Source organism: Hemitrygon akajei, chromosome 1 (genome assembly GCF_048418815.1).
Source record: "Hemitrygon akajei chromosome 1, sHemAka1.3, whole genome shotgun sequence".
Classification (NCBI taxonomy): Eukaryota; Metazoa; Chordata; class Chondrichthyes; order Myliobatiformes; family Dasyatidae; genus Hemitrygon; species Hemitrygon akajei.
Window position 1 is genome coordinate 147417762 of NC_133124.1, and position 11769 is coordinate 147429530.

Consider the following 11769-nt stretch of genomic DNA (forward strand, 5'->3'; position numbering starts at 1 on the left):
AACCATTTCTCCGAGTGACCTTCCTAAATTAGAATTTTTTTGTAAGTGTTTACCCACATGCTCTTAGCTGGTCTGCTGGCTAAGAATAACTAGCCCAGAACACAGCAGAGTAGATCTCCCTCTTCTGTGAAACTGCTCAATTCACCTGCGGTATTTACTGGTCATAACAAGAGATGGCTGTATTTTTGATTCATTTTTCAAATGTCTCACTGATCAGGCTAATGAATTTTTATACCATAACAAAGGAAACCACTGCTTATGCAAGATTTTTATTCTATCAGGAGCATTCAAGTATATTCATTTCATTACACAACAGGTTCAGAAATTGAATTTCATTGCTTTTGGAGGGGCAGGTCCACATTATACTCTCTTATTAAAGTGGCCACTGAGTGTACGTTTATGGTCTTCTGCTGCTGTAGTTCATCCACTTCAAGGTTTGACGTGTTGTGCTTTTAGAGATACTCTTCTGCACACCACTGTTGTAATGAGTAGTTATTTGAGTTACTCTGACCTTCCTGTCAGCTTGAACCAGTCTGGCCATTCTCATTGACAAGCCATTTTCACTCACAGAAGTGTCACTCACTGTATGCTTTTATACTTTTCACACAATTCTCTGTAAACTCTAGGGATTATGATGAGTGAAAATCCCAGGAATCAGCAGTTTCTGAGATACTCAAACTACCCCGTCTGGTACCGACAGTCATTCCACAGACAAAGTCACTTAGGTCACATTTCTTCCCCATTCTTACATTTGGTCTGAACAACAATTGAACTTCTTGACCATACTTAAATGCTTTTATGCACTGAGTCGGTGCCACATGATTGGCAGATTCAATATTTGTATTAACAAGCTGGTGAGCAGGTGTACCTAATAAAGTGGCCACTATGTGTACACCGCGGAGGGAAGCCCCGTGTCCCTTTGCCACTGCATGCACCCTGCCGGAAGTGCCTTCATGAGCCTGGCGCCTTACAGTGTTCAGTAATGGTCCCACACCACTTCAACGAGAGGCAGTGAGTTAAGGCAAGTTTCCTGACAACTGACTTCTACTCTTTACAGTGCTGAGATATAAGGATTCTCACGAGGAAAACCATGTAATTCATTGTTTTTAATACATGGTTTCGCTGTTAATACAAGTGCTTATTAAGACATAATCAATACATAGTCCGTGTATTCTCTAAATGTTTCGAACCTTTCTAAATGCTAACATGTTATGCACACCAACATTAAGGCAGGTGAAGAAAATTAACAGCTGTGCATAACAGTGCACGTTAATTCAAAAATATCATTATAAAAATATTTAATTCAATTTCAATAAAGATATGCAAGAGTTATGGACATTCTCTCCGTGATGGCAGAAACACTAGAAACCAGCCTAGATTAGTAGCGGCTTTTAAATCAAATTTAAGAAAATAAAATCTATTGAGCACTATTTCTCAAATCAACCATATAAAGTCTCCATGTTTAATAAAACACAGGAGAGTGTATTTGGCGAATGATGCAGTTCACTGAATCACTTCTCCCTGCGATTATAAAATCATTGTTCAGTCAAGTGTTTACCCGTCTTCCATTTTATAACCTCGACCCATCTCCAGATCAACTTAATCCTATTAGCATAAAAGTCACTCATTGAGTTCATTAAACTTTTCCGTACTTGCTGAAAGCTCCATTGACCCCGGCAGCCTTCCCCGGTGGGAGATGAGCCTGTTCCCGGTCTCAGAAAGCACCTCGCCGCTAGGGCGGTAGAAAGGGAGAGAGGGGTGAAGAGAACTGGCGAAGTGGCCGCTTGAGGGGCGATTGTGTCTTTTTTTAAGTTTCAGTTCGGGTGCAGAACAACTTTTAACCTCGTTTTGCAACTGCGTGTGGGCGGTATCCAAGTTAACAACAAGCACCCAAGACTCAGGAAACCAAATCGTTCTCCATCCCGACTTGCCCAAGAATTTAATGTCAGTTTCCCCTGGGGTGGTAACTGCCAAACGCATTATCCTGCGCCCTCGCTGAGAATGGCTAACTTTTAAACCCGCGCTCATTGAGTGTCGAGTTCAGTCCTGTGCTGCTCCTCCGTCTGCAAATGTGTAGCCAGCTCTTGCATCAGGGCCAATTTGCCGAGCTGGTCGCTCCTCCTCCTCTCGGCGATCAGGTCCTCGAGACTCTGGAATTCCAGCGTGTGACTCACCTTGTCGCTCAGGTGGATTTTCAAGCGGTAAGGCTGCTTACCGATTCTCAGCTCGCCCCCTGCCTTAAACTCCCTCCTGCCGCACCGGCACCAGGCGGCGAAGCACTCGGAGCTCCTCCAGCTCAGCTGGACCCCCTTGAGTCCCACCTGCTGCAAGGCGCATTGCACCACGCTCTCGGGAGGCCGGGCTTTGAACTTGTACAGGTGGTTAACCAGTCGGCCCCTCCTGCCCTGGCTGGCGTTGGTCAAGAAATCGTTCTTGATCTCCGCTTTGTGCAGATGCACCACTTGGAAGTCGCCCACGTACACGGCCCAGTGCGGGCACTGGTTCTTTGCCACGAATTCCACCAGGTCGCCGGGTTTGCATTTATTAAGCAGTGTCTCGGGGGGCTGCGTAGACAGGTCGGCCCCTCCTCCTTCTTCGCTCTTGCCGATATTGCCCCTCTTTTCGTAGATGCACTGGTCCCTGTAGTAGACGGAGCACTCTACTTCGTTGCGCGCATCGTAACTGCTCTCCTCGATCTCCCCCGTCCGCGTTTCGCTCGCCACCGGCTCCTCCAAATCGTCCTCGTCCACTGAGAAGATGTAGGAGACCCCGATGCGCGGTCCCGGCTCCTCCCGGTCACCGCCGGCCGGGTCAGCCGTGGGAACTTCGTCGTAGCTCAAGTGCGTAAGTCTCTCCACTTGGTTCCCCATTACACGGGAAACCGGAGCAGTTAATAGTCGGCCAGAGAGTCAAGCCCAAGCTCTGGCAGGAAACAGCGACGAGCGAGGAGTGAATTCACCTGCAGGGGCAGAGAGGAATTGATCCAACGCACACGTAAACACATAAAATGCAACCCAGAGCAAACAGCGGTGCCACGTAAGCCCCCAGCGCAAACCTTAAAACCTCTCGGCAACCGGTTCCTGCCCCCCGATCTCCATGGGGCTACTCGCTCCCTCGGGAGTTGCGAAGTTGAGAGAGATCGCCGGCGAAATGGTGCCGCTGTAAAGTTTCCCTCGGCTCGTACGAAATCCTACCTCGGACTTCTCGCTTCTTCCTCTCCGGCAGCGCGGTTCAGGTGTTGCGGGAGTTCCGCACAGGTAGGAGGGCAGCAAGGCAGGGGAATATGAAACGAAATCCTTTTGTCCTTTCCCTTTCGCGCCGCGGCCCGTGCCTTCCGATTTCCCGAGGTCACTTTCTCGAGCACACGCGGAGTGAGTGTGCGCCAACCGTGCTGGGCAGAGCTAAGAGTGACTCAGATTGCACTGAGCGCTCTCTCACTCCTCCCCCTATCCCTCCTTCCTCCCGCTCCTGCCAACGTCAAGGTGAGCGAGCTAGCGACATGATCTGTCTGAAGCCTGCCGAGTGTGTCGCCCACGCAGTAGCCGGGGATTTCTCTCTCTCTCGCACACACACACTCATTCGCTCTCTTCCACTGAAAACAACTTTCCAGGGCTTGAGGAGGAACCGTGAGGGCAGACACGTTATCGCTTTGAGTCACCCTTCCCCCCACCACACTGGATATCCGGCTGGAGCATAAATCGTGTTTGTGGCTACTCTGTCAAACACATCTAGAATCCGGAGCTACTCGTTTCTCAACCTCAGCATAGTGACGGGCCTGCTATGTATATCGTTAAACATTTCGGATGGTACGCTTCTGTGACCTGTTTATCAGAATTGTAAAGCTATCATGGCGCTAGAAGCAAAACTTCAAAGTTCAAAAGAAATTTATTATCAAAGTATCAAAATGTCACCATAAACTACTCTGAGATTAATTTTCCTAGCAGGAATTCACAGTAGAGCAAAAAATACAATAGAATCAATGAAAAACTACCCTAAAACAAACAATCAATGTGCGAAAGAAGACAATCTATGAAAATATAAAAAAAACAATCAAAATCAAGTTTACAACCGCTGGCACAGTCGTGAAATTTGTTTCGCAGCAGGAGTACGTTGCAATGCATAATAATAAAAACTAAATTAACATATATAGAAAAGAAAATTAAATGAGCAGTACAATAAGAGAGGAGAAAAGTAGTGAAGCAGTTTTCACGTGTTCTTTGCAAATTCAGAATCTGATGGCAGAGGGGAGGAAGTTGTTCCTGAAACTTTGTGTATCTTCAGACTTCTGTACCTCCTCCCTGATGGGAGCAATGAGAAGAGGGTGACGGGCGCCCTTAGTTATGGATGCCGCTTTTCTGGGGCATTGTGTTTTAAAAGTGTCCTGGCTGCTGGGGATGTTAGTGTGCATGATGGAGCTGGCCCAGTTTACAACTTTCTGCATGCAGTTACCCAAGAAGGAACTCACTGGGGTAATGATAAGTGAGGAGTTATTGAATGCCTCTGCTGAAACGACATAACTCCTAACTTCAGGACATCCTGAGGGAGTAATTTAGAAGTGCACACATTGTGGCAGTATAAAAGCAAATTCTGCACAGTACATGCCCCAGATAGCAGTGCTATAATGATCAGGTGCTGGCTTTGCCTGTGCTATACTTATATGAAGGAATGCTGCTCTTCTTTGAACTTATCCAAAGGGATCTTTAACACCTGCCTGATAGAGCAGGCAGGCTACTGGCTCAACAACTCAGCCAGAAGGTATCATCTCTGTCACACCATTTAAGATGTTGAAAATTCCAAGAGCCATTTTGCAGACAGAAAGACCCTCTGCTCAGTAGTTTATGTAGCAGTTATTGAGAGAGGAATATTGACCTAAACTAAGCTAAAATTGTTTGGTTTGACATAGTGTTGCAACTGCTAGAGCCATTCCAGATCATGGGTCCTGTCTGTGGGGATTTTGCACATACATCTTGTGACTGTGTGGGTTTTCTCCTCCATCCCTAAGATGTTTTGGCTGGTAGGTTAATGGTCCACCATAAATTGTCCCTAGTGCATAGATGAGTAATAAAAAGTTATGACAATGTTCAAAGTACAAGTTCAAGATAAATTTATTATCTAAGTATGTATATGTCACCATATACTACCCTGAGATTCATTTTCTTTTGGGCATTTACAGTAGATACAAAGAAGCATAATAGAATCAATGAAAAACTACAGATAAGCAAAGATGGGCAAACAACCAATGTCCAAAAGAAGACAAGCTTTGCCAATACAAATTAAAACAAATAATATTACTAAATGAACAGTAATAAATACCACTGAGACCATGAGTTGTAGAGTACTTGAAAGTGAGTCCATAGGTTGAGGAATCAGTTCTGTGTTGTGGTGAGTGAAGTTACCCATGCTAGTTCAGGAGCTGAATGGTTGAAGGGTAATAACCATTCCCGAACCCGGTAGTATGGGGCATAAGGCTCCTGTACCTCCTTTCTTGTGGCAGCAGTGAAAAGAGAGAATGGTCTGGATGGTTGGGGTTCCTTGATAATGGCTGCTGCTTTCTAGTGGCATCATTTGTTGTAGATGTGCTCAGTGGTGGGGAGAGCATAAGCTGTGATAGACTGTATCCATCACTTTCTGTAGACCTTTCTATTCATGGGCATTGATGTTTACATACCAGGCCATGATGCAACCAGTATGAGGAAGATTTAAAAAATAGAACAAATTTGTATAAATCAGCAGTTGCCACACGCTCAGGAGTCTTTGCCTCTCATATTATCTGATTAAGCAGATTGTACCACAAATTCTATAAATTCTCGAAGGGCAGTACCATCAGCAGGAAAGGAAACACTATGGTCAGGTCCTACAATGGAACTTACAATCAACATCTGCTACCATGCTAACACATACTTAAATCTAGATATGAGCAATATAAATTTCTATTCTCTGTATATTGTTTATGAGCCATTACTTAAATTGCTTGAAGAAAAAGACTTAGATGTGCATAATAAATTTTGTTGAATACTTCCTGTTGTGCCATTATTTCCATTTTTCTCACATCCATATTTATTGCTTTCCAAAAAAGCAAATTATTCTTTTCTAGAGTAGGATCACAAACATAAAAAAGCTCATAATTTTCTTTTAGTGATCAAATTCTGTGAAATTTTAACAGAATGAAACTGACAGAAGCTTAATCATTGTAGGTTTTAGAACAATGAATACGAGAAACAGAAATGATACAAATCCGACCAGCTTGAAGTAATTCATCATAGCTTCACCCTAATTTCTACACAAACACGAGGAAATCTGCAAATGCTGGAAATTCAAGCAACACACACAAACTGCTGGTGGAACACAGCAGGCCAGGCAGCACCTATAGGAAGAAGTACTGTCGACATTTCGGGCCAAGACCCTTCGTCAGGACTGACTGAAAGAAAAGATAGTAAGAGATTTGAAAGTGGGAGGGACTTTTACTATCTTTTCTTTCAGTTTGTCCTGACGAAGGGTCTCAGCCCGAAACGTCGACTGTACTTCTCCCTATAGATGCTGCCTGGCCTGCTGCATTCCACCAGCATTTTGTGTGTGTTGCCCTAATTTCTACGTTTGATTATGTGTCTATCTGAATGTGGAAGAGAAAGCATGTGTAGTCACAGAAGCACAGGAAAAAGCTCTTCAGCTCAAGTATACAGAGCGAAATAGAATTAAAATTTTCAGTCAGCATTAATGATTTAATTTTAGGTGTTGAGAATCTTGGGATTTTGCTTAGGAATGTATGTAATATGATTGAATTTCTCCCCCTTCCCCTTCTTTTCCATTGCCTATTCTGGCTTGGAATAGGCACCCTTCACCTGCTTCTCATCTGTCCATCACCTTGCCCTGCTGTCCCTCCTCCTTCCCTTTCTCCTATTGTCCACACTCCCCTCCTATCAGATTCCTTCTTCTCCAGCCCCTTACCTCTTCCAGATACCACCTCCTGGCTTTTCTCCATCCCTCCTCCACCCACCCACACACTTTCCCTCTCACCTGTCACCTGCCAGCTTGTACTCCTTCCCCTCCTCTCTCCTTCCTATTCTGGCTTTTCTCCATCCCTCCTCCACCCACCCACACACTTTCCCTCTCACCTGTCACCTGCCAGCTTGTACTCCTTCCCCTCCTCTCTCCTTCCTATTCTGGCTTTTGTCCATCCCTCCTCCACCCACCCACACACTTTCCCTCTCACCTGTCACCTGCCAGCTTGTACTCCTTCCCCTCCTCTCTCCTTCCTATTCTGGCTTTTCTCCATCCCTCCTCCACCCACCCACACACTTTCCCTCTCACCTGTCACCTGCCAGCTTGTACTCCTTCCCCTCCTCTCTCCTTCCTATTCTGGCTTTTGTCCTTTTCCTTTCCAATTCTGATGAAGCATCTCTGCCTGAAACATGAACTCCCTTCCATAGATGTTGTTTGATCTGCTGAGTTTCTCCAGAATTTTGTATGTTTTGCTCTGGATTTCCAGCATCTGCAGAAACTCTTAAGTTTCTGTAATATCATTTCTAACTCAATGTGTTTCAGTGTCAAAGAAATACCTTTGATTCACAGCTGAGAAACCAGGAGATAATCAGTGTGGCTGAGGGTTGGACAGGCTGCTGGAAGAATTCATATGGGCATAAACATGATTTGGCACTAAGCCATGATGTTTTTATACCCAGATGAAAATACAGACAGAAACTTGCTGTGTTGGATTTGCTACTTTCTCTCAGTATTGCTCAAGATGGTGCTGAGGTGCAGGCTCCTTCAAGGTCATGGCTTAGATGCAGTTTATAGCATTGGTTTTAGGGGCAGGGAGGGGAGTTAGGAGTCAGGTTAGGGTTTCTAAACAGTGATGTGGGGGAGTTGGAAGTCAGGCCTCTCCTCCACACCCTGCACTTGAAGGCCATCTATGTGGATGAGTGAAGAAGGCCTCTATTCCTCTCTTGAAGGCTAGCAGTGTGGATGTCTGGAATTCTGCTCTAAAGCTAGCGATGTGGATATGGGGACAAAGGACATCTAGAGTTCAAGCCTCCACTCTGTGCTCGAAAGCCAGCAATGTGGATATTATAACCATATAACAATTACTCCATGGAAACAGGCCATCTCGGCCCTTCTAATCCATGCCAATGCTTACACTCACCTAATCCCACTGGCCCACACTCAGCCCATAACCCTCCATTCCTTTCCTGTCCATATACCTACCCAATTTTACATTAAATGACAATACCGAAACTCCCACTTCTACTGGAAGCTCATTCCACACATCTACCACTCCCTGAGTAAAGAAATTCCCCCTCGTGTTACTCTTCAACTTTTGCCCCCTAACTCTCAAATCATGTCCTCTTGTTTGTATCTCCCTTACTCTCAATAGAAAAAACCTATCTACGTCAACTCGATCTATCCCCCTCATTATTTTAAATACCTCTATCAAGTCCCCCCTCAACCTTCTATGCTCCAAAGAATAAAGACCTAACTTGTTCAGCCTTTCCCGGTAACTTAGGTGCTGAAACCCAGGTAACATTCTAGTAAATCTTTTCTGTACTCTCTCTATTTTGTTGATATCTTTCCTATAACTCGGTGACCAGAACTATACACAATACTCCAAATTCGGCCTTACCAATGCCTTGTACAATTATAACATTACATCCCAACCTCTATACTCAATGCTCTGATTTATAAAGGCCAGCATACCAAAAGCTTTCTTCACCACCCTATCCACATGAGATTCCACCTTCAGAGAACTATGCGCCATTATTCCTAGATCACTCTGTTCTACTGCATTCTTCAATGGCCTACCATTTACCATGCATGTTCTATTTGGATTATTCCTACCAAAATGTAGCACCTCACACTTATCAGCATTAAACTCCATCTGCCATCATTCAGCCCACTCTTCTAACTGGCCTAAATCTCTCTGCAAGCTTTGAAAGCCTACTTCATTATCCACAACGCCTCCTACCTTAGTATCATCTGCATACTTACTAATCCAATTTACCACCCCATCATCCAGATCATTAATGTATATGCCAAACAACATTGGACCCAGTACAGATCCCTGAGGCACACCACTAGTCAGCGGCCTCCAACCTGACAAACAGTTATCCACCACTGCCCTCTGGCATCTCCCATCCAGCCACTGTTGAATCCATTTTACTACTTCAATATTCATACTAATGATTGAACCTTCCTAACTAACTTTCTGTGTGGAACCTTGTCAAAGGCCTTACTGAAGTCCATATAGACAACATCCACTGCTTTACCCTCGTCAACTTTCCTCGTAACCTCTTCAAAAAATTCAATAATATTTGTCAAACATGATCTTCCATGCTGACTGTCCCTAATCAGACCCAGTCTATCCAGATAATTATATATACCATCTCTAAGAATACTTTCCATATTCAGGCCTTCACTTCTTGAAGACCATTGACATAAATGAGTAACAAAAGGCAATGGTGAATGACAGTCTGTACCAGGTTGGTGGGTCCAAGGATCACATATCCATATGAGCAGGAGGCATGAGTGCAGGTCACTCAGTGTGCCTGGAGTTTGGGGTCCCATCATAGGCTAGTGCAGGGTTCAATACTGAAGATTAGAGCTTAAAGGTTATTTGGAAATTCAGAAGTCAAAGCCCATTAGCTGAGGCCTGGAGGTCTGTCCTGGAGATGAAGGAGTGTTCACGTTTATGGGTAGATGGGAGAGAGAAAAGGAGCTGCTTTTGTTATTGTTTTGTTGCTGGTTGTGTTCTGTGAACATTATGAGCATGCTACATTGGTGCTAGAATGTGGCAACACTTGTGGGCTTGCCCCCAGCTCATCCCTAGCTTGTGTTGATGGTCATTGCAAATGCTACTTTTCACTGTACATATATTTTGATGTATATGTGATAAATAAATGAGAATCTGAATTTTTAATTTATACTTATTGTGTTTTTTTGTTTTTTTATTATGCTCTTTATGCTTATTGTATACTTTTGGCTGTATTGATCCAGAATGACAATAAACAATCCTGAATCTTGAATATGAAGTCTTAATTTTATTATATGCTTGTGACTTCCTGCCTCAGAACCAAGCTATTGTGTAGCCAAGAGGGTAAATTGGTTTATTAATGTCACATGTATTGTGATACAATGAAAAACCTGTCTTACATGCTGTTCATACAGATCAATTCATTACCCAGTGCATTGAGGTAATACATGGGAAAGTAATAACAGTAATTAAGTGTTACAGTCACAGAGAGATTGCAGTGCAGGTAGACAATAAGGTGCAAAGCCATAGCGAGTTTGATTGTAAGTTCAAGAGTCCAACTTATTGTACTGAGTACCTTTTAATAGTCATTTAACAGCAGGATAGAAGCTGTCTTTCAGCCTGGTGGTCCATGCTTTCAGGCTTTTGTATCTTTAGTTTGATGTAGTGTGGAGAAGAGAGAATATCTGGGGAGTTGGAGTCATTGATTGTGCTGGCTGCTTTACTGAGGCAATGTGAAGTGTACACAAAGGAGGGAAGTCCAGATCCATGATGTGCTGAGATGAGTCCACAATTCTGTAGTTTCCTGCAGTCACAGACAGAGGAGTTGCCATAACTGTTCCATGTTAGATCAATAAAAATCGGTAAGGGTCAATGGGGCCAAGCCAAATTTTGTTAGCCTCCTGAGGAAGTAGATGTGCTTACCTGTTTAAAAACAGTATTAATCAGTAGAATGCTTGGCACATCAGCATTTCTACTCTAATGTACCAAGTTTTTCCATGTCATCGATTCTATAGTCTGTATTTAACCTAATATTTTTTTTTGTAATTTATTTTTTATTGAAGTTCATCAAACAAACATTTCCATAAGATGTATTTCAGACGTTGTACGTATATATCATATAATCATATATATCACAAAATCTCCACAAATTATTTATCTGGGGTATACACTTATAGAAAAGAGTGGAAATAAAAAACAAGCAAAAGGAAAGAACTATGTACAAGTAGGGAGTGATCTTTTTTTTTACAACATATTCATTGATTTGTGAGAATAAAATCAGGCCTATGAGGCATTATGTAATTAAACCATTTTCCCCAGTATGAATCAAATTGTTCCAGCTTATGATTAACAGCTGCTGTTATCTTCTCCATTTTGTAAACGTCCATTGTAATTTCCATCCATGTATTTAAAGTTGGGCTCTCCTGTGATAACCATTTCCTAGTAAGAGTCTTTTTACCAGCCACCAACAGTATATTCATTAAATATTTATCTCTTTTCAACCATTCTTGAGATATATATCCAAAATATATGGTCTTACTCTCCAAGGGTATTTCACATTTAAAGATGTCTTGTAGGGCATTGTGTATCCCCCTCCAATAGTTTTTGATAACAGGGCAGTCCCAAAAAATATGATAATGATCTGCATTTTGTTTTCCACAATTTCTCCAGCAAACAGGGAGGTTAACATCATAATGGGATTTCTGAGAGGGTGTAATAAAATATCTTATCAAGTTTTTCCATCCAAACTCCCTCCATTTCTATGAATTGGTACACTTCCATTCTTTAACCTAATATTTTAAAGTTCTTACTTGCCTTGATGGAGTTGGGTTTTGCAAATTTCTGACACATTAATGAAAATTGAGGGATATTTCAGAGGGATTGGAGTCTCTATATGGTTTTATGCAGCATTTTCATTTGGTATTCAGTATATTTTTCAATGCCTTGGGGATCCAATTAATTGTGCCAGGGAATGGTTGTATCTGGGACATGTCTACAAGTTCTTCTGGTGTAAGAAAAGCTCAGAG

General features: G+C 43.0%; 1 protein-coding gene across 2 annotated transcripts; it reads right to left on the bottom strand.

Annotated features, from left to right (window-relative positions):
• Nucleotides 1–1091: 1091 nt before the first annotated feature.
• LOC140731300 (protein LRATD2-like) lies at nt 1092–3609 on the bottom strand. 2 transcript variants are annotated; one of them, XM_073052889.1, is made up of 2 exons: nt 3195–3609; nt 1092–2959 (listed from the first exon to the last, which is right to left on the bottom strand). In XM_073052889.1, the coding sequence occupies exon 2, from the start codon at nt 2868–2870 to the stop codon at nt 2025–2027; it is 846 nt and encodes a 281-aa protein (XP_072908990.1). In that variant the 5' UTR covers nt 2871–2959; nt 3195–3609; the 3' UTR covers nt 1092–2024. The 2 variants fall into 2 exon arrangements, with proteins under 2 accessions (XP_072908990.1, XP_072908989.1); XM_073052888.1 differs by having other exon boundaries at nt 3056–3609.
• Between the last annotated feature and the right edge of the window lie 8160 nt (nt 3610–11769).